Raw genomic sequence first — 25,877 nt, forward strand, 5'->3', positions numbered from 1 at the left:
AGGCAGGTGAGCATGTCTTGGCAAAAAAAGGGGGGGACCTAGTGTTTAGGGAAGCTTTTGTTATTAAAAAAAATAATTTTTATTAACAGGCCAATCACATCACATTATCCAAATCACATTAGTTCCAAATTATACAGCCAAATTTTAAATTTTTTGGGGGGTACCCATACATCAAGCTCCGCACTAGTCCAAAACTCTGAACGAGTCCAAACATCACTTATATTACTGCTTTAATTAGACAGTTCTATCCAGTTCAATCCAGATAGTCCTTTATTACTTTATTTCTCTTCTTATTGTTATCGTATATTCCTTTCTTTGCAATCTCTGCTAATTTTCACAAACAGATTGAAAACAGGCATCCTCTGAGTGGGTTTTTTTTTAAAAAAATATTTATTAAAGTTTTCAGTAGTAATACAATAAAAATCAAAAGGAAAAAAGAAAAGAAAAATAACAAAAATACAAAAATGAAAATAATTAAAAGCACACAAAATTTCCATTACTTATTTCCATTAACTTTTTTCCCAGACCTCCTTATACCTCCCTTTTTTGTATTCCAATTCAAATTGTTAGTTCAGCAAATCCTTATCAATAAATTTTAACCTAATTCTAAACCTTATTTTCCATATTCTCTTAAGGCATTACAGCTGGAAACCACTTAGTTTCTATCCAACATCATTCTAACATTCATTAATTTTGCAATATTTCTGTAAGTAATCTTTAAATTTCTTCCAATCTTCTTCCGCCGACTCTTCTCCCTGGTCTCGGATTCTGCCAGTCATTTCTGCCAATCCCATATAGTCCATCACCTTCATCTGCCATTCTTCCAGAGTGGGTAGATCCTGTGTCTTTCAGTACTTTGCAATGAGTATTCTTGCTGCTGTTGTAGCATACATAAAGAAAGTTCTGTCCTTCTTTGGCACCAATTGGCCAACCATGCCCAGGAGAAAGGCCTCTGGTTTCTTCAGAAAGGTATATTTAAATACCTTTTTCATTTCATTATATATCATTTCCCAGAAAGCCTTAATCCTTGGGCACGTCCACCAAAGGTGAAAGAATGTACCTTCATTTTCTTTGCATTTCCAACATTTATTATCGGGCAAATGATAAATTTTTGCAAGCTTGACTGGGGTCATGTACCACCTGTAAATCATTTTCATAATATTCTCTCTTAAGGCATTACATGCCATAAACTTCATACCTGTGGTCCATAACTGTTCCCAGTCAGCAAACATAATGTTATGTCCAACATCTTGTGCGCATTTGATCATAGCAGATTTTACCGTTTCATCCTGAGTGTTCCATTTCAGCAGCAAGTTATACATCTTTGACAAAATCTTAGTTTTAGGTTCTAACAACTCTGTTTCTAATTTTGATTTTTCCACCTGGAAGCCAATTTTCTTGTCCAATTTATATGCCTCCATTATCTGGTAATAATGAAGCCAATCTCGCACTTTATTTTTTAATTTCTCAAAACTCTGCAGTTTCAATCTATCTCCTTCTTGTTCCAAAATTTCCCAATACTTCGGCCATTTGGCCTCCATACTGAGCTTTTTCTGAGGTTTTGCTTCCATTGGTGACAACCACCTTGGGGTTTTATTTTCCAATAAATCCTTATATCTTATCCAAACATTAAACAATGCTTTTCTGACAATATGGTTTTTAAATGCTTTATGAGCTTTAACCTTGTCGTACCACAAATATGCATGCCAGCCAAAAACATTATTAAAACCTTCTAAATCCAGAATGTCTGTGTTCTCAAGAAGCAACCATTCTTTCAGCCAACAAAATGTGGCTGATTCATAATAAAGTTTAAGGTCTGGCAGGGCAAATCCACCTCTTTCTTTTGCGTCAGTTAATATCTTAAATTTTATTCTGGGCTTCTTGCCCTGTCAGACAAATCTAGAAATATCTTTCTGCCACTTCTTGAAACAGTCCATCTTATCCACAATTTGCAGAGTTTGAAACAAAAACAACATTCTAGGCAATACATTCATTTTTATAGCTGCAATTCGACCCAACAAGGAAAGCTTCAAATTTGACCAAATTTCTAAATCTTTTTTCACCTCTGAGTGGGTTTTGTACTCTTCAAAGATCATATCGCTCAGGGACAGGCTCTGTTCAACGCTTCCATTAAAAAAAATTAATCTTCGGTCTGTCCTTTACTTTTCTCAGGCTTGCCAAATGAATCAAATGAATCAGGAGGCTCTGTCAGGTCAAGCTTGCGTTCCAACGTTCCTTCTCTTTCGAATGATCCTGATTCTCCTCCCCCTGTCCTTCTTTCTCCGGCAAGCCTGTCTTGGCGAGACGCCATTTTTAAACTGCGTCATAAAAATTTTCCTCTTTCTGACCGTTCACCAATCCTCTCTCCTGTTATAATCCATCCCACACAGTTCTTGAATTCCTGCTTGTGATTAATAAAAACGCAACGATCTTATTTCTTTCTGGGGTGAAGGGTTATTAATATCACATTGTGCAAAGAAAAAAAAATTTTTTTCCTCCACCTCCCCTTCATTCCAAACATACAGTCTCCTAGTGGTGATTCATCAGAAGATTTACTTATCCATCCGTCACTCCCAGTCACAGAGATCCATTAATCAGCAGTCTTCTCTCTCGAACATTACTTGATGTATGTGCTTCAGCTTCATTCCAATCATATGTTTCCAATTATAATTCCGAGCTGAAGCTAACCAGCATGCGCTAATTGGAATTGGCGTCAGGAAGATCTGACTTCACCGAGGGCTCGTGCCAAGTGTTTGGCAGCCCCATCTCTCGGATCAGGGGGTGCATTGTGAACACCGCTGGCAAGGCAGCGCCCCCCCCCCGTCTCCTGGGGGGTAGGAAGACTGCATACTTCCCATAGCAGCCACTTAATTACCTCGTATGGGTCAGAGAGATGTTATTGTCAGCCATCTTCCAACGTGCAACCTGGTGGCCCCGTTTAGGGAAGCTTTTAATGTTTGACAAACTATTGTATTTTAATATTTTGCTCGAAGTTGCCCAGAGTGGCTGGGGAAACCCAGCCAGATGGGCAGGGTATAAATAAATTATTATTATTATTATTATTATTATTATTATTATTATTATTATTAGTGGGCCACATGGGAGGAGGGGCCTTGGTTCTCAGCCAGGAGATTTCTCACTAGTGATCTACACCCAAGGCAGCTTACAACCAGGGCGGGATTTAGGTTTGATGGGACCCTAAGAGCTACTGAAGGTAATGGGGCCCTTTATATGTCCAGCTATCCTTTGTCAACAACAAATTGTCACTGTTTTTTGTGTTAAATATATGCTATATGGTAATTTATGGACCTAATAGGTATCTAAAGCCATTTGTCCATAACAAAATATGTATTTTATCAAAGTAATTGTTGAACTGAAATACAATTAAGAAGTAGTATATTAATAGTGAAATAATTAAGCTCTAACGTAAAATGATATTTTATTCATAACAAACTGAAAAATTCAAACACATTGGCATTTGGCAATAACAAAAGTTCCTTTAAAAATCAGCAAAGCAGTGATATTTTAGGGAACAGGCTAGCAGGCGGGGCCCATTACTTACATCATAGGAGCCTACACAACACAAAACACTGTTGCTGTATGTAGGTTTTATTCCATTTGTTTTTTCTTATATTTTGCAAATGTACATCCAGATGTTTTTTCTTTAACTTTTTTGGGGGGGCCCCAAGAGAGTGGGGCCCTAAGCTATAGCTTGTTTAGCTTATACATAAATCCAGCACTGCTTACAAAATCAACAATTAAACTGCAAACAATGAGCATACTAAAAATTAAAGGTGACATTCAATTAAATGAGTCCTGGCAACAAAAGCCCTGCACAAAGACTTCTGCTTATGCAACAGGGATTTCTCTTCTCTCCTCCCTCTACACCCCTTGAAATTGGCTGGGAGTGGGTCCAGGATAAGCCCAGAACAACACACAGTGGGAGGAGAGAGGGGGCCATTGAATCAGGCAAGCAGAAATGGAAAGAAGGGAAGAGTGCAATGTTGAATTCCAATCTATTCATAGTGGCAGGGACAACAGCACATAAATGCACAAGTATCTTAGGGGAAAAGAATGGAGTTCCCATCTTCTTTGGACTGTTTCCACTCCTTTTTGAGCGGGGTTCATGTGGAAAGGAGCAGAAATCCTTCCACCAATACCCAATATAATAAAAGTGTTTTCACAGGGACTTCATGGCTTACTGTGTCCCGTGCTGAAAGGGAGGAAATGCTGCCATGTACATAGCTATATTCTTGTTAAACTTATATTGTATTAATGTTTAAATGTCCAAACTGAAAACCAGGTCTAGTCAGTAAGATGTAGGGATAAGAAAGCTGGGTTGTCAGCAGTTTCATAGATACATGCCTTTCTCTGGGATGGGATTTACTTATTTAGATTTCTAGGACCCATTGTATCACTCCTCAGAGCAAGCAGCAATGGAGCTGAAGTGATAGAGAAGAATGTGATGTAGTGTTGATAGGAGTTCAGTACAGCTATTTTTGTTTAATCAGTTGAAATATCATTAGCTGTTATTTTGATACAGAGGTATGAATTTTTTTATTTTCTTTTTAATATTAGCTGTTATACATTTTCTTCAGAAAATAAAATGTGGGGGGGATAAGTATGTAGTTAAATGTCTCCCTGCCCATAACTCTAGAGTAGATTCTCATTTGGATCAGTTACCGTGCCAACAGCAATCTTGCACCAACAGCAATTCTGTAAGATAGTTTTCCATCTACAAAAATTCCAACCTAAGGTTAAAAGGTGACAGCTTACCTGTGATCCCTCAGCTAAACTGGGATTGGAACAAGAAGAGTGGAGCAAAGGGAGCTATTAAGGATGGTTCTCAGGTAGATAGGAATGGCTTAAGGTGCAAAATATCCCTCCAACCCCCCAGAAGAAATCAGGTTGTGTTCTTGTCACGTTGCAAGCTGCTTTGTCTTGGAAATAACCCTGTATAAGGCCCCCTTCACTTCTGCATTCCGTAGGCTATAGATGAGGGGGTTGAGCACAGGGGTGACTATTGCATAAAACACTGACACCACCTTGTTGAGGTTGATCGATGAGGCCACCTTAGTACGTACATACATGAAGAAGAGTGTCCCATAGAAGATGGACACCACTGTCAGGTGGGCAGTACAGGTGGAAAAGGCACGGCGGCGCCCTCCAACGGAATGAATCTTCAGCACTGTGGAGATAATGCGGACATACGATACTACAATGACAACAGAGGAAACCAGGAGCACCATCAGCGAGACCAGGAAGTCAACCATCTCCTTCAGGGAGACATCAGTGCATGAGAGGACGATGAGTGGAGAAGCATCACAGAAGAAGTGGTCTATAACATTGGGGCCACAGAAAGTCAACTGGGACATGAAGTAGATGGGCAGTGCTGGGGTGAGGAACCCCACTAGCCATGAGCCAGCAGCCAGAAGCATGCAAGCATCTCGGCCTACCATCTCCTGGTAACGCAGAGGCACACAAATAGCCACATAGCGGTCATAAGCCATGGCTGCCAGCAAGAAGCACTCAGTGCTGCCCAAGAAGGTAAAGAGGTAAAGTTGGGCCAAGCAGGCAGAATAGGAGATAATTCGACCACCAGGAGATCCAAAGCTGGCCAGCATCTTGGGCACAGTGAGAGAGGTGTACCACATGTCCAGGCATGAAAGGTGGAGGAGGAAGAAATACATGGGGGTGTGCAAGCGCCTTTCTGTTGCCACCACCAGGACCAGGATGGCATTTTCGGTCAGGGTCAGCAAATACATGACCAGGAAGAAGGCAAAAAGAGGCAGGCGCCCCTCATTGATGCCTGTGAAGCCCACCAAGACAAACTCTTCCACAAGGGTCCAGTTCTCATGTTGAGGCTGCATCTAAGAGGACTGGCACAGCATTGTTAGGCTATTGTGCCCCATGGATAAAAGCAGAAGGTTAATTCTAAACATTCAGATCTTGTATAGATATTATTTTTAAAATAAGGCATATTCTGTCTCTCTTTCGCACACACATCATTTATTTTCACTCTGTTTTTCTAAGCCCCCTTTGCACCAAGAAGTGACCAAGGCAATGTGGCTAAAGAGCCAATGTGGATCAAGTATGTAGCACATGGAACAACCAACAGCTGCTAACCAATCAACAGCCACTAGCCATTATCCCTTTGTTCTACCTGCTGAGAATTGCAAGTGGAGAGGGCGTTCAGCGCTGTTGTGCTCAGGCCTTCCTACAGGCTTCCCATAGGCATCTGGCCGACCGTTGTGAGAACCAAATGCTGGACTAGATGGGCTTTTAGTCTGATCCAGCATTGCTCTCCTTATGCTAAACAGAAGCTCTGCCACTGAGCTAATGTTAAGTCCTTACAACAACCCCGTAGTAAGGATTAAAACTAAGGGAACAATCCAAGTGATCTAAGGACGCTTCTCTGAAAGCTTTTCTGCACAACAACGGTGGGGTCTTAGAAAATGGAGGTTCCTATTCTCACAAGGTTAAAGGGAATTATTCCTATAGACTTTAAATCACCCCTAAGAATGGGATGACTTCCAGACTGTCATTATTATGCAGGAGGAATTCAAGACATACTACAAATTTAGGTTTGGATTCAAGTTCTCTGTAATTCTAGCACGACAAAGAGGGTCACGCACCTTCTAGGGTTCTGTTATGGCAGAAGTCAGTCATCTGATGGTTTATTTGTAGCACCTTTAGTGTAAAATGAGATCCATTAACAGGATAATCCTACACATGTCTACTCAGGGTTGAAGTCAATGGGGCTCACTCCCAGGAAACCAGTTATAGGATTCAAGACACAACCTTTGTTTCATGGGCTCACTTCGTAGCCATTAATGGTGTGCAGCTGGTACGGGGAAGCAGTGGACCTCCAAATGTTGCTGTACTCTAACTCCCATCATACTTGAGCATTGGCTGTGCTGGCTGAGGCTGATGGGGGGGTTGGAGTCCAATAGTGTTTGGAGGGTCAAAGGCTCCCCACTCCTTGCCTCAAGCAACTCTCCCCTAGCCAGAGCTCATGGATAACTTTTTCAAGTTACAATAGGAAAAAATGTCTAAATCTAAGGGCTGATTCATATGGAAACAAGTGGGGGAAAGATGTGTGCTCCTCATCCCAAGGGGCAAAACTGATCTAGATGTAAGGTAGAATAATCAGAGAGCTGTACGGCCAGTAAGAATGCATTTTGAGTTCAGAAAGTGCAATCCCCGCCTCCAAACACACACATATCCAAATCAGCTCTATAGAAGGCTGGGTGGATGCTTTCTTTTCCAGCATGGACAATTCAGTCTGGCTCAAGCTAATAACCCCAGAACACAGCATGAAAAAAGCATGTTAAGATTCTGCTCTCAAAGGGATCTGGAATCATCTGAGAAGGCAACAGTGCTTATCAAGCAAGCTTGATTGAAACATAATAGCTGTGAATGCACCATTGTTGCCTTGAGGTGGCGGGGGGGGGGCAGTGGCGGTTAGATTAAATGGATTGGTACCTTCCAACCCATAGGTTATGTGATATATTTTTTCTGCTTTTGATTGTCCACACGCTGCAAAAATTAATTCCAGCCCTTTGTCAATGTGACTGATGACAGGCATGTGTTTTTCCCTATACCCAAAGCATCAGTAACCCATAGGTTGTGAATATGACCTCATCAAGGTCAAGTACTTAATAAGGTTGACAGGTGTTTCAGGGATGGGTATACCTAAAAACTACGTGTTCTTATTAGCAGTAAATTTTATGTATGAGATTTCAGTGGGATAGATGATATTCTCATGTTTAGCTGACTTGAAGAATAGGAAGACATACCCTTGGTTTTCCTCATTCCTGTCTAATGCACAGTTTCAGGTGACCTTCTCCTAAGCATTTGGATGTTCCCCATACCCATTTTCGGGGGCAGTGTCCAGTGGCCAAGTGGAATAATTCAATGGACTTCCATTTAGTGGCCACAACACACCCACCAGGTCTTAAAATCAAGAGTCCAGAAGAAGCTGGACCACAGACTTCATTCAGTGTGGCAGTTCTTTAAAAGCAGTTGCCCTAGAGTACTCACCATCCATGCTTCTAAAGACAAAGTTGTCCAGCTCTGCTTGTCTTTAAATTCTCCTTGTATAGTGAAGAGATACTGCTTGGGATGGTCTCTCCTCCTTAGATCATATCACTTCCTCACAGCCATGCTTGCTGGATGACTCTAAACCCCCAGGAAGAGCTGACCTCTAAAAATGACTCACAATATAGTTGCATGAACCTTCTTCTTACTGCAACACCGGGGAATGGACTCTCTAATGAGTAGCTAGGGAACACCAAGGCGCATAGGTGAGACGTGTGTGTGTGTGTGTTTGCAAAGTTCTGGTATTTTTAAAATAAAAATAAACATCTGCAGATGGAGCTCAAAGTACAAAGCAGCAGATGTGTATTGTAGAGAGCAGGTCTTTTATGCCCAGTCATTAGCACTATGCAGTGTTTTTTCTTCCAAATCCTTTATTATTATTATTTATTCCTTTATTATTATTATTTTCTTCCAAATCCTTTATTATTTTATTCACATAATATGCATTCCTTACAACAAACAACTCCAAAATAAACAGACAACTCCAAAATAAAATCGTATGTAACAAACCCATAATTCTCATGTTTTCATTTACACTGATCTCCTCTCCGATACCTTTACTTGATATTTCTTGCTGCTTGCTGCTTTTCTTATAGAATCTTTATAAAATTTAAATCTCTTAAATCCTATACCAATCCTTAACAATTTCAGTTAATCCCTTCACCTCCCTCCCCCACAGCCCAGTACCTCCCTCCACCCGGGTGCAATCTTCTTTACCTACTATTATTTTTGTTATTGTTGTGTTAGTCACTTTATTTTCCATCCTCAATATATTATTATCCTATCTCGTTGTGCCTTTAAAACTTTTGCATATTAATTATTAAGCTCCAGAACTGACTTTTTTCATGTATTCCTTAACGCATTCCCACTCTTTATTAATTTTTTGATTAGAGTAGCCTCTAATTGATGCTGTTAATTTTTACATCTCCGCGAATTCAAGAAATTTGGTTCTCCATTCTAATAATCCTGGTATTTTATCAGTGTTTTTCATTGCTCTACAGAAAGCTCCAAGCCTTTGACTCAAAAAGATGAGTGCATAGGAACCTACCATTTACAGTCAGATCATTGGTCCACCCACCCCAACATTGCCTACTTTGACCAGCAGTAGCCTTTGAGGATTTCAGGCAGATCTCTCTCTCAGCCTGCTTTGGAAAAGCTTTGGAAGTGGGATATGCCAGGAATTGAATCTGGGATCCTTGTGCATGCACTGAGCTTTGGTTACTCAAATAAATTGTTCACTGTACATTTGATAACTAGCAGCTGAATGTGTGAACTGACTCAATCAAAAAGCAGCACACTAGGCAGAAGTCTGGGTATCATATCTACAGTGGCTGATTTACCCATGCATGTCCCCATTTGATGCTAAAGTGAATGAATGTGGATTTGTAAATTGACCCAAAGCAGCTCCCAACTTCTTTTTAGCCTTTGATGGGGCTTCTCATGGAAGCAAGTGAAGCCATATTCTACAATGGCAGGAAAAAACAAGCCACTCAGAGGCACTAACCAGTTTGATCTGGGTGGACAATGCTTTCCAACCACAAGCTGACAACAAAAATAAAGACCCTGAGCATGGGCACAACCCAGTTAAAAGGGTCAGGGAGAAAGTTTGGGGGTGAAGACTTCACTCTGGCAACCATTAATTCACCTTATTGCCATGAGTTTAAAGAACATCACATTTCACCTCCATTACAGCAGCTAAGAAGGGAATGGAAATAGGCATGGGGTCCCTGTGGTTGACCCAGGACTAAAGTGATTCCTGCATTGGGATTAGAAATCAAAATTCCAGCTTCTCCTTATAAAATATGGTGGCTACAAATGACCACTTATGCCAGGTATGACATGTGTACCCCACTCTCACCAAGTGGGAAGCCAGTTCCGACAGCATCCAGACTAGAGATGGGAAGGCCTGGGGGAAAACCGGAAAAATGGGGTGGGGACCTGGTTCCCCCCCCCCATTTTCCCAGTTTTTTTCCAGGCCTTCCCATCTCTAATCCAGACACAATGTAAGAAAAATACTACCAGCAGTTGTACGAAATTTGCCAAATACTACAGAGAACCAGCTCATGACTGTAGTCATCCATAGCCACCTTGCAAGCTAAGTTCCGTGATCAGCAGAAACAAGTGCTGCTTCTGGTGGAATTTACCACTTCAGGTGGCAGAAGATAGTACTGTATGGCTGAATATAAAGAAAACTCCAGAGAAGAGAAAATGGGCATGCCTGCAAGAAGACTATGATAGAACCCTTCTCCCTGATAAGGTGTGTGTATGTATGTCTTCATGGTGGTGAGGCTATGCATGGGAGAACATTCAAATGTGTGGTTTCTACATGCTGAAGTGCAAAGGCAACAGCAGCTGCTTCTCTTGAATGTGTATTTCAAATTCTCAGCTCTAATATTTTTCACTCAGTCATGCTCACCATCACTTCTAGTATTCTGTCCTAATAGTTGGACTGTTCTGCTTGGAGCATTTAACATGCCCATGTGGAATACCTAGCAAATGTTGGCTAAGGGTTACTGTAATGTAAATATATCAGAAAATGACAGTTGCATAGATAAGAAATGTCCTGAACTTTGGAAAGATCTCGCTAACCTGGCTTTAGTGCATGAGGTTTTTTATGTCTGTCACTGAAAGAATAATGGACCCCAACAACAAAAGACCCCTGCAAACAAGTGCTCAGCACAAATTGTGTGTTGATAATATATTGCTTGTAATTATTTTTAGATGACTCTTTTGGGATGCCGCCATGTCCTTGAAATGTAGTTTTAATATAAACTAAAATGCATTTAACAAATACCTGTCTTTTTACAAAATTCTCAGTGCAAATTCACAGCAATGCACAAACAACTTGAGTATGTCGAGGTTCATGACAATACAAAAAGGGCAGTTCTCTGTGTGTTCTTCAGACATGTGTTCTTTACTCGGCTGAGGACCTTTCCCAAGGCTTTTTTCACATCTTTGTTCCTGAGGGTATAGATGATGGGATTCAGCACTGGGGTGATGACAGTATAGAACACAGATACCACTTTTTCCAGTTCAGAAGTCTGACCGGAATGTGGACAGAGGTACATGAAGATGACAGTGCTGTAGAAGATGGTGACCACCGTGAGATGGCTGGCACATGTGGAAAAGGTCTTGTGCCTTCCAGAAGCAGATGGGAGATCCAAGATGGTAGAAACAATCAGGGCATAAGAAGTCAAAGTCAGGAGAAAGGACACAAGCACAATCACTGCGGAGACAAGAAAGACCATTGTGTCAGCCATGAAGGTGTCTCCAGTCGATAAGTTAATTAAGGGGCTCGTGTCACAGAAGAAGTGGTTGATCTGGTTGCTGCCATTGAAGGGGAGCTGGGAGATGAAGGCTATGGGCAAGAAGGGGGTCAGGAAGCCCCCCAGCCAGCAACTGCAGGCTAGGCAAGCACAGACACAGCTGTTCATGAGCACAGAATACTGCAGTGGCTGGCAGATGGCTAAGTACCTGTCATAGGCCATAATAGCCAAGAGGAAAAATTCTGTGGTACCAAGCGAGAAGAAGAAATACATCTGGGTGATGCAAGCCTGCAAGGAGATGGCTTGGGGGCCATTGAGAAAGTCCCCCAGCAGCCGGGGAACTGTGACTGAGGTGTAGCACATCTCTAGGAATGAGAAATTGCTCAGGAAGAAGTACATGGGGACATGTAGAGCCACATCCATATTTGAGAGGAGAATGATCAAGGCATTGCCAAGGAGAATGAAGAGGTAGACTACCAAGAAACTGATGAACAGCAGGATCTGGAACTCCTGGAATCCAGAGAAGCCCAGTAGGATGAATTCAGGGGCCGAGGTGTTGTTCAGCATAGTCTTGGTGTTGCATGTACAGCCAGCATCAAAAACAGGAGGAGGGGGAGAGAAACAGACAAAGATGTGTTGGTGATAAAGAGATACCAAATGGAAAATCCCAACATTTGCTGTTCTAATGACCAGATCAAGGACATCTGAGTCCACTTTCATTATCTTTAGTTTGAACAAAGCCATAATTTTGTCTCATGATGATACAAGTAAGTTTCAAGTTTCAATCATAGACATTTGCATATAATGAAGTCAAACCAGTTTGGCTTTTTGGTCATTTAGGATGTGTAACGGACATTGTATATTTTTTCCAAAATCACAATTCACCCTATTATTGTTGTTTTTCCAAGGATGGGTTAAGCCTGGTTGTAGTGACTCACAAAGTGGACAAGTGTTGAATCATTCACAAAACCTATTCAACAGCATTTTGAAACCACCGGGAAATAGTTATGTGAATCACCTTCTGAGATTGGTTCAACAATTCAAAATCTTACTTTGGTGGAACCCAAGTTCCTAATAGGCACGACTCAATCAAGCCTCCATCTCCAACCTCTTAGTTGGAGTATTAGCATGGTCGCAGTGGAAGTTGCCTTATATTGAGTCAGACCATCTTCCCCTCTAGCTCAGTTTTGTCTACACTGACTGGAAGTGGTTCTTCAGAGTTTCAGGAAGGATTATCTTGCAGCCCTACTTGGAGATACTGGGGAAAGAAACTCCTATTGCTCCTTGTTGAACAGAAATTATTCCTTCCCCAGTCTTGACATTTGATTTCAAGTTGCACGACTTCACAGAGAGAACTTAACCTCCTGCCCCTCATGTCTTGAAGAATCAAAGCATAAACAAAATATAAAAAGGTGCTATATTATTTTCCGTGTATATAACATAAACTACATTGATAAAAGTATGAGACAAAACAATATTAATCAGAAAACTAAAAAGAAGATGGGACACCAGTTAAAAAACCATTGCAACTGCTCAATTATTTATTTGTTTGTTATTCCAATTTTATTTTTTTCAGCTGTCCTTGGAAGGAGAGAGAAAATCCAACACCTGAGGAGAGTTTATGCTTTTGGTCCTAGGGACCCTTAGTTATATTTTCTTTGTCCTAAGAAAGACAGAAAAATATATGAGGCTGAAGAAATTGAAATGTGGCAATTAGTCAACAGAATTGTGTAAAAGACCCCTGGGTGGAGTGTAAGAAAAATCTGGGACAGCATATACTTTTAAAACGATATATAAAGAAAACCAGGAGGGATAGCTCTGATAAGCAACAAATAGCGTAGTTGCCTTTTGTTCATGCAACATTCATGGGCAACATTTAATGGGAATTAGTTCTTGTACAATCCATTGAAACTACAAATTAAGTTAATTAAGATTCACTTAATATTCAGATAGTTAAAAGCTGGAGTCATCACTCATTTTCTTGAAGACTTTATTTGGGAGAGGACCATAGCTTGGTGACAGAGCACATGCTGTGCATGTAGAAGTCTAGGGCTCAATTCCTGACATCTGGGAACAACTCCTGCTTGAAGCCCACTGCCAGTCAGCAAAAACAATATTGAGCTACATGAACTCATAATTTGATTCATTATAAAGGCAACTTCCTGTTTTGCTTAGTAAAGCACACTGCCGCAACCCAAAGCAGAATCAAGCCCATTAAATAATATTTGTAGATGTGCTTAACTCTGTAAGATTGTGAACAGAAAAACAAATATTCCGGTGTCACACTCAGTGGGGATCTAAACATAATATGTAACTTTGTTAAAGGAATGCAAATGAGAAGAGAGATCAAATCATCTTAAAGATGGAACCATATTCTTTTCCGTGTATATAACATAAACTACATTGATAAAAGTATGAGACAAAACAATATTAATCAGAAAACTACAATTTGGAAGTCAATCCAACTCCATCTTCTGTATTAATCCATGCTTGATTCAATGGCTAACCTTTCCAGAACAAATGCAAGCAGATTCTTCTATGTTATACAGTGCACACTTACACCAGATTTTGTTCTGATCTTCTGAGTCAAAGAAAGAACATAAGCCTGGAATGCCAAATGAAAGTGAAATTCAAATGATACAAATAAAAGTTGATAACAGCATTCTGCTGCTTGAAGCACATTTCACATGTGTTCCTAATACACATGCTTATTCCTATAGCATCTCTTTTCAGAAATTGTCTTTGGTTTTGTCAATTACCAGGAGTGGTATTGGGAGCTAACCAATTTCTGCAGGTAGATACAGGCTTGGGTAGCCATGGGAAAGGACAGAAAAATTTTAACTTCCCTGCCTTTAAATTTCAGGCAACCATTTTTGGGTGTCATGGAAGGAGCATAAATTATTAGGCTTTTAATTTTTTGTCATTGTATTTTCACTCCCAGGAAAACCAGTCTTCAGTACTATGTACACATGACTTTACATGGGGGAAGTGTTTGCATGTTTCTGCCTCCCACAGCAAAATGCCTTGAAAGGCTCTGATAAGAATGCAAGAAAACTAAGCTTGCGTCCTCATAGCAAACTGGGATCACAGAGGAGAGAATACATACCTTAAATCACAAGGCCAATCTTGCAGTTACTGAGATGTAGCCTCTGCAGAAATAAAGCACAAAACCCCTCCCTCTACTTACCAGCCAAGCTGACTTCAGGTCAAGAGCAAGGAATCAGTCAAAATGGTTTTTCTCCTGTTTTACTGCGGGCTGTTTGCAGAGAAGGATTCTGCTTACAGACTCCATGAGCCCGATCCTTAAGTAGAATCAGGATCTAGCTTGACACAAACTGGCCCACTCAGCTTTTCTTTTCTAACTGCTCAGAGCATCAGTCACACGCCACAAATTACAACCCCCAAGACCTGACTATGCGTAGCTATGCCTTTGGCCATCTCAGCAGGCAAAGTGAACAGGGGAGCTGCTGGCTTTATATAAGATCAGCTGGGGGGCCAAGAGATTCACACTTTGTTTCTTATGGGTGAAAGATTCACAGCCCAATTATCCCTTGATGAGCTACTTGGAAAACAGATCAGGCATTTAAGTATAAAAAATTCTGGAGTAGAGAGACATCACTTTATAAGGGCACCTGAGGCCTTTGAATCCTCTTGAGAGAGTGACATTTCTATAGGGACTGATCCAGATGATTGGCTGCTGCACCTACACAACTCTGGTATTCAACAGACAAACTGCAGCCCAGTGGGATCCCACTGTGGAAAGTGGTTCTCCTGCAGCAGCAGGTGTCTGTCTGGGTGGAAAGGGGCATGCAGGGAAGCCAGAAATTGGTGATCTTCAAACTCCTCACTAGGCTCACTGTCAATGCATTCATATGTACAATAAATGCAGGCTACACCAGCAAGATGAGCAATAGCTAGTTTAACTTCTTGGTTTCTGTTACACAGTTTTTAGCATACCTTTGCCTTTTGGCCACTAGGTGGCAACCCCATAAATATTACAAGATGATCTGCAAACCGTCTCAGTCCTCCATAATCAGCCTGGGGTGACCCTAATGAAGAGGCTGGTCTTGCCTGTCTTACGGAGGACAAACCATCTGGGGGGGGGCCTTCTGTTATAGGCCTTGTGTGCAGGCTCCCCTGAAGGCTGCAAACATGCAGGGAAATTCCTGTGGGGAGAATTAAATAGGTCTTAGAATCGTAGAAATGTAGAGTTGGAAAGAACCATGAAGGTCATCTTGTTCCACCCCCTGCAATGCAGGGAGCTTTTGCCGAAGTTGGGCTCAAATTTAAGACCCTGAGATTAAGAGAGTCATGCTCTACGGACTAAGCTATATGAATCCTTGTGGGCCCACCTGTGTGGGGGAGCAACAAAATAAACCAGCTGGGTACTTGGATTCAAAATGTGGAGCATTGTGCACTCTCCTACAGAGAGAACGCCCCAGTAGCAGAGTTAAGCTGTAGTATAATGTTAGGAAGGGATGCGGGTGGCGCTGTGGGTAGAACCTCAGCGCCTAGGACTTGCCGATCGCATGGTCGGTGGTTCGAATCCCCGCGGCGGGGTGCGCTCCCGTCGTTCGGTCCCAGCGCCTGCCAACCTAGCAGTTTGAAAGCACCCCCGGGTGCAAGTAGATAAATAGGGACCGCTTACCAGCGGGAAGGTAAACGGTGTTCCGTGTGCTGCGCTGGCTTGCCAGATGCAGCTTGTCACGCTGGACACGTGACCCGGAAGTGTCTGCGGACAGCGCTGGCTCCCGGCCTATATAGTGAGATGAGCAGACTTCCGGGTTGACGCGATCGGTTAATGGCGGATTCCCTCCGAGCTCCGGAGGGAATCAGCTCCGCTGAAGACGGGTCTTGCCGCGCCGGCGACACGGGGACCCTTAGAAACCACAGGTGCTGATACCTGTGGACTTGGTGACTCAGTGGGCACCTTAAGCGCCCTCCTCGACAATCGAAGAGCCTTTTTAAAGGCTACGGAGAGGGTACGAGGAGCGGCGTGGTGCTGGGAGTAGACCGCTACTTCAGTGGAGTGAAGCCGCAAGCCGCAAGCGTCAACTTTCTTCCCGATATTTGGACTGGAAACAAATACCCCGTGAGTAGAAGGAAATTCGGATTTTAAAAACTTATACCCTTAATTTGGAACGACCGGGGGGGATGTGCTAAAGGGAAGTCCGCACCCCCCCTACATACAGATAATCTGAAGCAAGGAGTGAAGAACTAAGATCGGAAAAAAATTGTGTCTTTTGAGATTGATAAGACATTCCATGAATTTGAAAGAATAAGTCTTCTTTTTATGCTGGAGGGAAGAAAGGGATTTTGGAAACTTTTGTGTACCCCCCCCCCCGGATCCGGGAGCGTCCCGCGTATGAACCTAGCATAAAAGAACAGGAGTTTGACAGCTGTCAAATGAGCTGTCAAACGGATGGACAAAGATAAGAATTGTATTACTTTATATCTCTCTGGACTAAAGGTGTTACATTTAACTAGAAGTGGTTGGAAACAAAGTAAATAACAAAGTAAAAGACTGTTGGTAAAGAACTCTGAGTAACTGGAATCCCCCTAGGGGGAACTAGTGACATTACAATGGCTGCAGAAGGAAAATTACTGGCAGAAATAGAAAGAGCCTTTTTTCTCGTGGGAATCTTACAAGAGCAGGCTATGGCTATGGACAAACAACTTACGACCTTGATTTCTAAAACAAGCAATCCTGCTGATGGAACAAAGGATTGGACTGTGGAAGATTCTGCAGTTGAATCAGAAAAGACATCTTTGGAGTTGGTGGAAAAGGAGGAAGGAGGGGGAAAAGTACAGACAGAAAATATCAAGCAGAAATCTACGTGGTCAGGAAACAAAGAAGAAGTCTTTTGGATTACAAATTATGGAAAGATGAGAAAGATGAGAAAAGCAAAGGAGGAAGTCTCTGGATACTATGGAACATTGGAAGTTAAAAGAGCAAAGAAACACAACTGGGACTTCCTCCTCTTTTCTGACTTTTATGACTTTGAATATGGGGGATCTTTGGCAGAACTTTGGCAGCAAGTTTTTTCAATTAGGTTTGGAGTGAGAGAAAATGATGTGACTGTGACAGATATCCCTCGAGACCTGAAGACCAACAAAAAGGACTACCACCAAAATAGACAGAGAGAGACTGACAGAGACTTGAAGGCCTCTGATGTGAGGAATCCGGGCTAGGAGTCGTATGGGTGGACATTTATTTGGGAAGGGACAGAAACCGGGGCAGGGAGGGAGGGGGAAAGCAGAATCTAAAAAAATTCTGACTTTTGTGTTTTGTTATTTTGATTTATATTTTAATATAAAAAAGGGGGAATTTATGGTATAAGAACCTAGGTCGATCTTAGAAAAAGGATCTAATGTATATAAGAGAATGGGACAAACAAAATTTGGCCTAACAAAAAGAACTAAGTTTAAACATAACAAGAATAGGTTAAGGAGAGGGATAAGAACTTGCTGAATTAAATATGGAAATTGGGGTGTATGGGGGTGGTGGTGGGAAGTCAGGGAAAGAGGGTTAGGAAAGTAAGGATATGAAACTATATATGTGTGTCTTTTGTATTGTTTTGTGTGTCTTTATAAAATGTGAAAATTCAATAAAAATTTATATAAATATATATATATATATAGTGAGATGAGCGCACAACCCTAGAGTCTGTCAAGATTGGCCTGTACGGGCAGGGGTACCTTCACCTTTACCTTTATAATGTTAGGAATATAGGTTGTTGCACCATTTTTATTCTGTTCAGCTGCACACAGCAGCTGACCATGTTCTACTCCTCCTGCAATCAGCAGACTACATACTGCTAAGTTTAAAATGCCTTACTTACAGATTCAAGGTCTCAATAATGCATTGTACCATGCAGCAGCAAGGCTAATACAGGCATATCACACTCTTGGGTAGAAAGTACAGAATAGAGTTCCAAGCATGTGCTATAAGTTTGGGAGCAAGCTTACACATGTCCATATTGTTGCACGATAGAGAGACTTCACTTCCTCCCTCTCCAGAAGAGAGGGGTGTGTGACCTAGCCAAGTCTATTTAGCAATATAACTCTGTGGTCCTTTACCCCTTCATGCATTAACTAGCCCTATGCTTGCTAGTTGTATTTTTTAGCAATTTCCTACCCATCCTGAATGCTGCATACCATGGCTGCCCTTCAACAGCATGGACAGATAGAGGTTGGTCCAGTCTCTTTTCACCCCACAACCCACCCACCCCACGCATTGGAGGGCCCTTAGTGAAGTTATCGTCTTCCTATGCTCCTTTCCTCTTTCTACACAGTGATCATCACAGTGATAAACTCCAGGACCTTGTTTACTGAAGAAACAAAAACTTAACAAGTCCCCAGAGTAATAATCTGGGTTCTGAGTAATAATCATCCAAGTAATCATCTGGAGAAATGCCCCCATCCCATTTTCAATTCTGAGATGTGGAAAGGATGTAAATTGTCCTGTTTTCTCCCTTTCAGTGAATAGAAAGAAAGTAGTTACAGATAGGTAGCCGTGTTGGTCTGCCATAGTCAAAACAAAAAAAATTCCTTCCAGTAGCACCTTAAAGACCAACTAAGTTAGTTCTTGGTATGAGCTTTCGTGTGCATGCACACGAAAGCTCATACCAAGAACTAACTTAGTTGGTCTTTAAGGTGCTACTGGAAGGAATTTTTTTTGTTTTGAGAAAGAAAGTAGACACCACCTCTGTAGTTTTATGCATATTTTCTGATATAACAATACCACCACACTGTGGCCCGACGATGGAGATACGATTATTGCTTCCATAGTGCAATGCCTCCCTTATGACCTTGGTGGTCTTAGTTCTGATCATGCTTTGGGTAGATTGAAAGTCATGGAAATGGAATAACAGAGTCAAGGAGGAATATGGCTCACTGATTTACATAGGGGGGCATACATTTCCAAAAAGAAAATGTTCCTGATGTGAAAGGATATTGATATGAGAAAGTGGATAGCTCAAAGTTGGTTCTTCATTTTTTTTTAGGGGAAAAAGGGAAAGCAGGGATCTACCTAAGTAGTTCTGCAATAAATATTCATCTTTTCACAGACTTTTGAAAACAGTAACAAAGACCATAAAGCACTTTCTGAACTGCTTTGTGTATTTAAATAAGAGGGTAGATATTATTCCTTACTGGCACTATCCAATATAGAGGTTTTTATACTTTTAATATTTGCTTTTTATATTGTTACACACATAAATCATCCATCCATGCATGCAGCAGTAATACAGGAAAAAAATAATGTAACAAAAAACAATATGCATAGGAGTATTGCGCCAGAGGGTATATGATAAAAAGGGCCACAAGTTCATGATAAAACACAGGACAACAGTCAGCTATTAAAATAATAGGTGCCTTGGTGATAAGTCCAGCCAAAATGTTCTGTAGGAATCCAGAGGTTTAACGAAACCTCCCCGACTAATCACATAATGCAAAAAAGGAGCCAAATTGATGCAAGAGCACTGTGCTCTCCTCTAAGAGCACAGTGGCTTTGTGTTAATTTTCCAGCTAGTGCCATGAACCTTCCTGAGATCTACTGATGAAGAGCGGTATAAAAAAAATTAAAAATAAAAGAACCACCCACCAGCACCTTACAATCAACTTGGTGAACAATTCCCAGTCCTGTGGCAGCTAGTAGAAAATGAATTATATCTTTGCATGACAGCCCAGACGTAGACTTTGAGCCCTGGGTCCAAAAAACCCCCACCTATCTAGTTCAGAATAGCAGTGATATCTTGAAAGATTCTTTGCCAGAATCTTTGCCAGTATCCTGGAACACCACATATGAAACTCTGTGCCCAAATGGTCACATTCACACCAACACAATAGATTCAAAGTGGTGTTTTATATCTGTTTTATTTGCTTTTTGGTAAGTCAATTTGAGTTTCAATTTTGTAAAAACAACAACTAATTAGGGCCAGCCCACCCATTAGGCAAGGTGAAGTGACCACCTGAGGTAACAGGATCCACCTGGGCAGCAGATCCCAATGTTGATATTTCTTCCCCACTTGTTCCTGATGTAGATCTTCCTTCACTCCTCCTTCCCTGGCAGGGAGGGGGACCGCCATTTGGGGGCCTGCCTCAGGTGCCAAAATATTTTGGGCCAGCCCTGCAACTAATAAATATAATAAATATAATAAATAATAGATGCTTCATGTCACATCAATATGTACATACATGTATCACTGCAGCAGTGGTTTTTCTTTTCCAGGGCACTGCTCCACACACAAATGTAATCCTAATTAATACACTTTTGATGGTACTATTCCTGTAGAATCTGCAGTGAAAGTTCTCTATGCTCCTGGGGCATTCCATCTGGATTTTCACATATTTGGTGGGTCGCCTCCAGATACCTAAAAGGTTAGGACCTTTTAGATCTGCAGTGGAACTACTACTTCGCTGAGAAAGAGGACATCCACCCAAGTATCATTTTTAGAGTGGATTACTGAATCCTAGGAGGTAATTTTTAATGAAGCATTTATCCAAATTTGATCCCACTTATGTTCTTCAATCTGACATTTGAAGTCACCCTCCCAGGATATCCTAAGACCTTAGGAGGAGCTCATTGCTTGGCTTGTAAATACAGTGGTACCTCGGGTTACAGACGCTTCAGGTTACAGACACTTCAGGTTACAGACTTCGCTAACGCAGAAATAGTACCTCGGGTTAAGAACTTTGCTTCAGGATGAGAACAGAAATTGTGCGGCGGCAGCGGGAGGCCCCATTAGCTAAAGTGGTACCTCAGGTTAATAACAGTTTCAGGTTAAGAACGGACCTAACCCGAGGTACCACTGTACTGAATATCAAGCCTTTAAGAATTCATATATTTGAGCAGTTAAGGATCCGAAAGTTTAGAGAACATAAACAATCCCCCTGACAAACTAAAGATTTAGCAAATGTTGTAAACTGAATTGATGGAATACATTTATGTGCTTTATTTCCAATTATTTAGGAGGTGTATTGTGAAGTGGGCAAACAAACCAGCCCTCTCATGTTAAAAGTTTTCATCTCCACTACATAAACGGCAAGCGGGAAGAAACAAAATTTCTTCGCTGATCCCTCTTCTCCTAGCTTGGTTTCTTAATTGCCTTTTCGCGCCATCATAGGTTTGTTGCTTTTGATCTCAAACCTCTGCCTTTTTCCCCCTCTGGTTGCAAGAGACAGCAAATGTTGGCAAAACTCCTGTTTTCATCTTTTGAAGAACTAAACAAAACTCCAGTTCATTGTTTTCATTCAAACGAGGCTTCTCTTTCTGTGTTTTTCATGTTCAAAATTATCCATCAAAGTTGCAGCATCTGTGGGGGGGGGGGGGAAATGGTGGCAAGGAAGGAAGGGAGGAAACACTGGTTTTCAGAAGCTTGGACCTTCCATTGCATTTCATGGCAAGTGGGCAGTCAGTGGGCTTTCTCTAGTGATCCTGCAATACTGCTGCCCCTTCAGTTTCTATTATTAGGGGCAGCAAGAATGTCAATAGCCAGTCAATGGAAATCTTTTTCACCTCCCTCGGTTGTTTGGCTTGGTAGAGTCTGAGGTATAGCTCTCTCTGAGCATCTCACATATTTAAAAAGTTAAGTAACTAGAGACAGAACATAGACCACTAATGGTCCAATTAAGTTTGTGGAGAAGATATATTTTAGAATACTGAGATAAAGTGATTTCTTGATGTTGCTTGTGATGATAAAAGATGCATGAATTAATATAAGGTATTGTTTTCCATTTTCTTCCCTTCCCTGTAATCCATCCTAGTATTTCTCTTTCCCCCGCCCTTTGAATCAGTATGTTTGATGTTACAGTACTTGTATTTTGTCTTTAATTTAAAAATTAATAGTTTATTTTTTTAAAAAAAAACACCTCCCAACTCTTGGCTCAGAGGGAAGAAGAACAAGGCACTCTCAAAACAGGAAATCATCCTACTGACAAGTTTACTGGGTAGGTTTAAAAGTTTAGTTTGTTGCAACGTAGATGGAGGTGGACGATTCCCACTATACTGTGGATGGTCTGTGTAAAATCTTCACTGGGAAGACATTTCAGGGTCTCTGGTTAACTTTATAGGTACAATTCACTTGAAGAAGCCTGACTGACTCTTGCCAAGTGAATCCAGTCTGATTTGGTGAATATTCAGAGATATTCATCTGCAGCACATATGTAGACAATAAATGACAGTCTCAACAATATTTGGAGAAGGCAATTCCATTTTAACAAATACACACTTTAAAACTTTATTTATATAAAAATCATTTCACTTTAAAAGCATTACAGAGTGAGCACAGGACTCAAGGAACAGCAGGATGTTCCCCTCCCCCAGGGGTGCAAAGGAAAAGCAAAACAAAAGAAGTCAGTGAATTATTAGTCCCTCTTACAGCATTGAATTGGTCAGTGGGGAAGGGGCTTTTTTTGGTTTATCTGGAAATAAAAAAGGAAATAGTGTTTTACATTAGAAAAAGTCAAGTGACTCCTCCCTCAGAAGGCTGATTTGCATGTTTGATCCCTCCCACTCCCCCCAAAAAGGAAAGAAAAACTGGGATAGGAGCATATCAGAGGCACCGAAAAATCTTCCACTTTAGGCCTTCCCCCACCCCCTCTTGTGCAATGTGGATTGTTAGTGTGGAGAGAATCCCAGGAGTTGAGGGCAACAGAGTTCCTTCCAGTTACTAGGCAGAGGCAGAGCTTGGGAGGCTGGGAGGGAGGAGGGAGGGAAATGCTGCAGTCATCTTCCGTAGAAAAAAAGAAAGGTGGGATTCACCAATATGGTGCCCAGAGCTAGTCACTATTGTCCCCTTTACTGCTGCTTTGCAGATTAGGACAAAGATTGTAAGCAGACCCTCTAAGTTCCTCTTGCTCCCCCAAACAGGTGAGCTATTAAGGTGCACAGCGTAACCCTCGCCTAACCATGCTTTCACACCTCTCCCCAACCCATGAGCCCTTTAGGTGGTTGACAGATTCATTCCTGATCTCTCTCACTCAACTAGGATGCACCATGGCAATTACAATTAGGATTCTGGTTCTAGTTCAAGGAGGGGGGGGAGAGGGAGGGAGAGAGGGAGAGAGAGAGAGAGAGAAGAAGAAGAAGAAGAAGCAGGAGCGCAACTCTGTGCCAAAATATCCATCTCCCCAGCCCAAGCCCTTTTGCCTTTCTCACACAAAACTACCAAGGGCACAAAGCTTTTTCACAGTGGCGAAGAAAGGCACGTGTACATAGTGACAGATTTAAGAGTTTTCATTCCCCTGCCTGCATGGGAGGATTTGGGCAATATTTACAGACAAGTCTTCCCTCCCTCACAAACTTTCCACATCACCCAGCTTCCCAACTTCAACAGCCTTCTGTACTTTTTGCAGCCCAACCCAGGCACCCACTGCTTAAGCCAAAACTACCCACCGGCAACCCCAAAACCAGAGACAGCCAATGTGGTTCCCCTGCTCTCGACAGCCAACATCACTGCTTCTAGGTAGGGAGACTTCCGTCCCTTTCACCAACTTTCACTTAACGTACTCTGGTCCGATTCCACCATTCCCTCAACCCCCCTGCACCCCAAATTGCTCTTCTCCCACAAATAAATAGCTTCCTAGGCGCTGATTTAATCCCTCTCAGAATAAAACTACCAAGAAGCAAGAAAACGGGAGGAAACAGATGCAAACCCACACATTCTTCCTCAGCCTATGAGGATACAGAGGGCTGTCATCTCAAAGAGATATTCTTTAAGGCCATCTTGCACCCAGATGGCCCAGATGGCAGTCACCCACAAGCTGTCCCTCCTTTGTCATCCCCTCCCCCTTCCCTCCCTCCCAAGCCACCACCACTACCACCACCAGGAATGTTCCAGTACTTCCAGCATCCTTTGTTGCAAGAAAAAAAAAAAGAATCACACACAAAAATATATTCTATAGGCTAAGAGAAGGAGGAGACTGGTCCTCTGAGTTCTTCTCCATGGAGAGAGAAGACACTGCATTTAAGAAAACAAAAAAACCTAGTTCCAGTATGGTAGGTTTTCAGCTGAGATCCATCTGCACCACGGGGCTTCCATCATCTGCTGCAGATGAGAAGCTTGTAATTTTATAGTGTTCTGCCTTAGTCGCTTGAGTGAGATCCATCGGGAGTATTTGGTCTTCAGGAATTGCTGCACTTTTGAAAAATACAGACAAAAAGTAGTGTCCAGGGAATTGGATGGGCGCAGCCATCTACAGGGAGGTGTGAGGCCCTGTGGGCTCAGGCGGGGCCAGTCATTTGGCGCTGGGTGGCTGGACTTGTGTGCCCAAGAGATTTTTAAAAAAGAGAGAGTCAGTCCATTTCACCACAAAGTGTTATACAAAGTATGTTATAAACCCAAAACAGAGAAGGCAGATGGTGGCAGCTCTAGATCTTCTGCTGTGGAGAGAGACAAGAAAGCCAAGGTTAACATAGCCACAAGTCCAATGGCAACAAGGAGAAGATTTATATAGAGCAAGCAGGCATGGAATCAAGCAAGCCAAACTCCAAGTGTCCTCAGTGAGGCGGGTCTCTGAAAAGTGGATTGTTAAGCAGTGTCCCAGATTTTGCCCCTGCGAATGCTTGATTTATTGATTTGAGGAACAGGCCAGATTTTCCTCTCCCCTGCTTTTGGATACAGAAGCAGAAGAGCACCAAAGCCACGGGACATACCATAGGAGGATAAAGCAACGCATCACTCTCCGCATAGGATTCCTGCCCTTCCTCCTGCTGTAGACACACACATTGTTAGTAAGGACGGATTGTTATGTAGGAAGGGGAGAAAAGGGAGCAAGAAGTCTAACTGAGAAGTCACTGGGGAAAATGAAAGAGAGGCTGAGTTGAAGGTGTGAATAGTCAACAAGCATGGGTTAGGTGTTTAGTTAACAACTCTGCAGCCCCCCAAAAAACATTGGGGGGGGAGAGATGGTTTGTACCAACACTATTCCCAGTGCATTATTCAGTTCTAGAAATCCTTGGTCTTCTAAGCTTTGAGGGTTTTGTTTGTCTTTAAACATGTCAAGGGATATATAAACTACAAAATAAGCTTGGACAGCAAGCTTCTCTGGTTCTCTCCCCATCTTTTTTGCTACCCGCGCCCAGAAACACCTATGCCAGAGGTCTCCCTCAATGGGCATATCCCAGTCTTTACCATCAGTGGGGCTCCCTTCATAGATTCCATTTCTTCTCCAGATCGTTCCAATGTCCTATTATGGTCCCGCTCGTTCAGTGTAGAGTAATTGTCTGAAATGAAGAGGAAGGCTTGATATGAGGAAACATCACATGGGCCCAAGGTAAGCAAGGACACATTCTTCCCTTCCTCTGTGTCAAGAGTCAACTTACATTTCCCCAGCCAGCCAGGGAACAAGCATCATCTTCTCCTTCCTTGCTGAATTACACATGAGAAGTCGTGTGCACACAGAACACTGACCATCATTCCCTCCGCATTCTTCTCTCCACTCGGTATTCTCCCTACTAGCTAGCTCAATGGAACTGGGGGGGAAAGAGGACTCACCACAATGCTGCCT

The 25,877-nt window shown here is 42.0% G+C and overlaps 2 protein-coding genes across 11 annotated transcripts in view; both read right to left on the reverse strand.

Annotated features, from left to right (window-relative positions):
• Positions 1 to 4,919: 4,919 nt before the first annotated feature.
• On the reverse strand, positions 4,920 to 12,170 carry OR6Q1 (olfactory receptor family 6 subfamily Q member 1; the record flags this gene model as incomplete). Its single annotated transcript, XM_081888283.1, has 2 exons — positions 10,974 to 12,170; positions 4,920 to 5,870 (listed from the first exon to the last, which is right to left on the reverse strand). Exons 1-2 carry the CDS (start codon positions 12,108 to 12,110, stop codon positions 4,920 to 4,922), a joined length of 2,088 nt encoding a protein of 695 aa, XP_081744409.1. The 5' UTR covers positions 12,111 to 12,170.
• Positions 12,171 to 22,575: 10,405 nt separating this feature from the next.
• Positions 22,576 to 25,877, reverse strand: part of CTNND1 (catenin delta 1) — a 57,667-nt gene continuing 54,365 nt past the window's right edge. For 7 of the 10 annotated variants that reach the window (XM_081906184.1, XM_081906181.1, XM_081906186.1 and 4 more), the window contains 3 exons: positions 25,502 to 25,593; positions 25,024 to 25,080; positions 22,576 to 24,750 (listed from right to left, as the gene is read on the reverse strand). In XM_081906184.1, the coding sequence (XP_081762310.1) occupies positions 24,739 to 24,750; positions 25,024 to 25,080; positions 25,502 to 25,593 (161 nt within the window). In that variant the 3' untranslated portion in view covers positions 22,576 to 24,738. The remainder of the gene's footprint in view (positions 24,751 to 25,023; positions 25,081 to 25,501; positions 25,594 to 25,877) is intronic. The other 3 variants (XM_081906185.1, XM_081906188.1, XM_081906187.1) reach the window with 3 other exon arrangements.

This window comes from Podarcis melisellensis (genome assembly GCF_964234715.1).
Source record: "Podarcis melisellensis genome assembly, chromosome: 1".
NCBI classification, from domain to species: Eukaryota; Metazoa; Chordata; class Lepidosauria; order Squamata; family Lacertidae; genus Podarcis; species Podarcis melisellensis.